At 56.0% G+C, this 3,254-nt stretch overlaps 1 protein-coding gene across 1 annotated transcript; it reads left to right on the forward strand.

The window, feature by feature from the left end:
• Positions 1–838: 838 nt before the first annotated feature.
• On the forward strand, positions 839–2,914 carry LOC109760726 (E3 ubiquitin-protein ligase Os04g0590900). The gene has a single exon (XM_020319530.4). The coding sequence runs from the start codon at positions 1,258–1,260 to the stop codon at positions 2,449–2,451; it is 1,194 nt and encodes a 397-aa protein (XP_020175119.1). The 5' UTR covers positions 839–1,257; the 3' UTR covers positions 2,452–2,914.
• Positions 2,915–3,254: the final 340 nt, after the last annotated feature.

Below are 3,254 nucleotides of genomic sequence, written 5' to 3' on the forward strand. Positions count from 1 at the left end.
TTATAGGGTGAGAGTGAGACTGCAAACTGTAGCTGTATGCGTGTAATTTTCCGTCTGAACGTTTTATTTTGAAAAGGGGAGCGGCCCGGCCTCTGCTTTCCGTCTGAAGTTTGTTGACAGCATCATTTCACCTGAAGAAATAGAGGAGGGCGTTTTCTCTTGTACCAATGCAAGCCATTAAAATTGACACAAGCAAAAAAGAGAGCTGTCAACCACAACCACAAGGTTTGGTGTCCGTACCGTAGGGGAGCAGTAAGATTGAAGAAAGCTGTCAAACAGACCGGTGCTGGCCATCATCGTCTCCCGTTGCTTAAAGAGAGAACCTTGGATTGTTTAGGGAGAGAGACTTGAGGGACAGTGAAGGTTTAGCAGCTTGGCTTTGATGAAAGCCACTTCTTTGACAGTTCGCAAAGCTCTGAATGCCACCCTTAATAAGTCTCTTTGGTCAGTCGGATCACTTTGGAATTGGAGCAGGCTTTAGCTTTCATTCAGACACCAAATCAGTTGTAAAACATATTTGAAAACCGCATCACCTTGTCATTCCAGGGCCCTGGGGAAGTAGAATGGGATATGGTTTCCATTCTTTTTTGGGAACTATCAGTAGAAGATTGTGTTGGTGGGCTGCACTACACCGGTGCAAATTATCATGTTCATGTTTCCTGCTCATCATCTATTTTACACAATCATACGTATATCCGGTGGACGCATTCTCCTCGCCCTGTGACGTGTGCGGCACAGGAGAGAGGAAAGGGACGGCAGCAGGGAAGGGTCAGGGCAAAGAAAAAGAGAAGGAAAGAGGAGCTGCGGCACCAAAAAACAAAAGCTTGATGAGAAGATGCCAACAACCACCAGTCCAGTCCAGTCCACCATCACTTTGCTTTGCAGACAATCTCTCTTCTCTTCTCTTTCTCCAGTCCCTCCCCGAAAGATCCCCATCATCAGCCAGCGCCATCATCTGATTCCGATCTCTCCCCCCCATTCCCCGTCACATTTCCCACTTCCCAACCTCGAGAAAGAAAGCGCCATGGATCGAGCGCCTACGCAGATGCTCCTACGCCTCCTCCCCCCACCCAGTCACAATGATTTGGCCCAGAGAGACTCGGAGATCCTCTGCTAGTACCTGAGCGCCCAGCCGTCTCGGAGTGAGTGAGTGAGGTGGTTGCCAACACATCTGTCCCCGTCCCTTCCTCCCCCTTTTCTCCCCTGCCGTTGCGGGGGCTGCCAAGATTTGGTGCTGGGAGGAGGAGGGGGGAGGCAATGGCGTCCTCGCCGCCGGCAATCATCGGGACGGAGCCCACCTGGGTGCCCTACGAGCCGACCAGGGACTGCTCGCAGGGGCTGTGCAGCCTCTACTGCCCCCAGTGGTGCTACTTCATCTTCCCCCCGCCGCCGCCCTTCGACCTCGCCGGCCCCGGCCCCGACGACTCATCCGGCCACGTCTTCTCCCCGCTCGTCATCGCCATCATCGGCGTGCTCGCCACCGCCTTCCTCCTCGTCAGCTACTACACCTTCATCTCCAAGTACTGCGGCACCTTCGGCTCCCTCAGGAGGAGGCTCTTTGGCTCCGGCTCCGGCTCCCGCGGCGGTGGGGGCGGCGGTCCTGGGAGCGGCCACGGGCAGTCCAGGAGCCAGGAGTCGTGGAACGTGTCGCCGGCGAGCGGGCTGGACGAGGCCCTCATCAACAAGATCACGGTGTGCAAGTACAGGCGCGGCGACGGGCCCGTCCTCCACACCACCGACTGCTCGGTCTGCCTCGGCGAGTTCCACGACGGGGAGAGCCTCCGGCTGCTGCCGAAATGCAGCCACGCGTTCCACCAGCAGTGCATCGACACCTGGCTCAAGTCGCACTCCAATTGCCCCCTCTGCCGCTCCAACATCTCCTTCGTCGCCGTCGAGGTGGCGCCGCCGGAGCCGGAGGGCCGTGCTCCAGGTCCAGGCGAGACCGACCGGAGCACCCATCAGGTGGTTGTTGAGATGGATGAATTGGAGAGTATGTGTGAGGAGCAGCGGGATGCGGTGAGCAGTGGCGGCGTCAGAGCTGGCCGTGATGATCAGGAGACGGAGCGCAGCCGAGAGGGAGCAGAGGAGGAGGAGGAGGAGGCAATCGGCACGGCTGAGATCAGAGAAGAAGGCGCTCCACCACCGAAGGCGGGGTCCAACCTGCACCGTGACAGCCGCATGTCCATCGCCGACGTGCTGCAGTCCACCATGGAGGACGAGCTGATCGCAGCCAGGGAGAGCGGGCTCCTCGCCGGCGGCGCCGGCACGTCGCGGCGGTGCCGCGGGGAGAACAGCGGCAACGGACGGGGCCGCAACCGGCGCGCGTTGCAGGACGACTCCGTGCCGCCGATGAAGAGGCTGCCGCCCGGCGGCAGGTCGTGCTTCAGCAGCAAGAGTGGCCGGGCAGTCGTCGTCGATTCAGACAATCCAGTGCGAGGTGGCCAGTCGTGACGATCCTGGGCAAGCTTCCGTCCCGTTTCTGCGCATGATTGGATGCCAGTGAGGACCATATCATCGTACTAATTCAGAGATGTCGTCGTCCTGTGATAATGTCGATATCCCTCGGGTTGCAGCATGCTCTGCTTGGGTAAGATCTCTTCTGATGTTAGTTCAGCCGGCGTTGGATCATTTCGTTTTTTTGCACTTCCAAGTTCCAACTCATGACATAGTTTCGTCTCCTCCACCACAGTCCATTCTTTTCAGTGGACATGTTTTGCTGCGAGTGCAGTAACAGGCCCAAGTTTTTGTGTGTGTTTATGCCTTTGCAATTAGCTGTAAAGCGAGTGTGAAATCCGAATGATCAAATGTTGGTTCAAATGTTAGTACTAGGAGCTCGGAATTGCTCTCTTGCATACTTTTTGAGCTCATATTCAGGGACACAATCTATATTCATTATAGTACTGAAATTCGCGGAGACAGGCCGAGAGATAAGTAATATTTGCAGTGTGTTGTGTCGCTGACGCTTGCTGTGGTCCATCACCATCAAGAATTAGCCTGATCCTAGCAAAGTTGTAGACCGACAGTGCACGTTTTTCTATTCAATTCGGCGGAGACTCGTGATGAGTTGCTTGCGGCACGGCTCTTGGTCAGATCTGGGTTTGAGATAGAAGATGAAGCGGAACCTGATTCCCCGCACCCGCACCCACTTTGCAGCAAAAGGAATGGCGTTTTAATATCGGCCAGCGCCTCCCTCTGTTCCTAAGCTGAATGCGGGTTTACGGACAATAGTGGCGTGGAAGTTTCTGCAGCGGGAA

Source organism: Aegilops tauschii, chromosome 2 (assembly GCF_002575655.3).
Source record: "Aegilops tauschii subsp. strangulata cultivar AL8/78 chromosome 2, Aet v6.0, whole genome shotgun sequence".
Taxonomy (NCBI): domain Eukaryota; kingdom Viridiplantae; phylum Streptophyta; class Magnoliopsida; order Poales; family Poaceae; genus Aegilops; species Aegilops tauschii.

Coding starts and splice junctions, on each gene's coding strand:
- LOC109760726 (XM_020319530.4), top strand. CDS start 1,258: ATGGCGTCCTCGCCGCCGGCAATCATCGGGACGGAGCCCACCTGGGTG.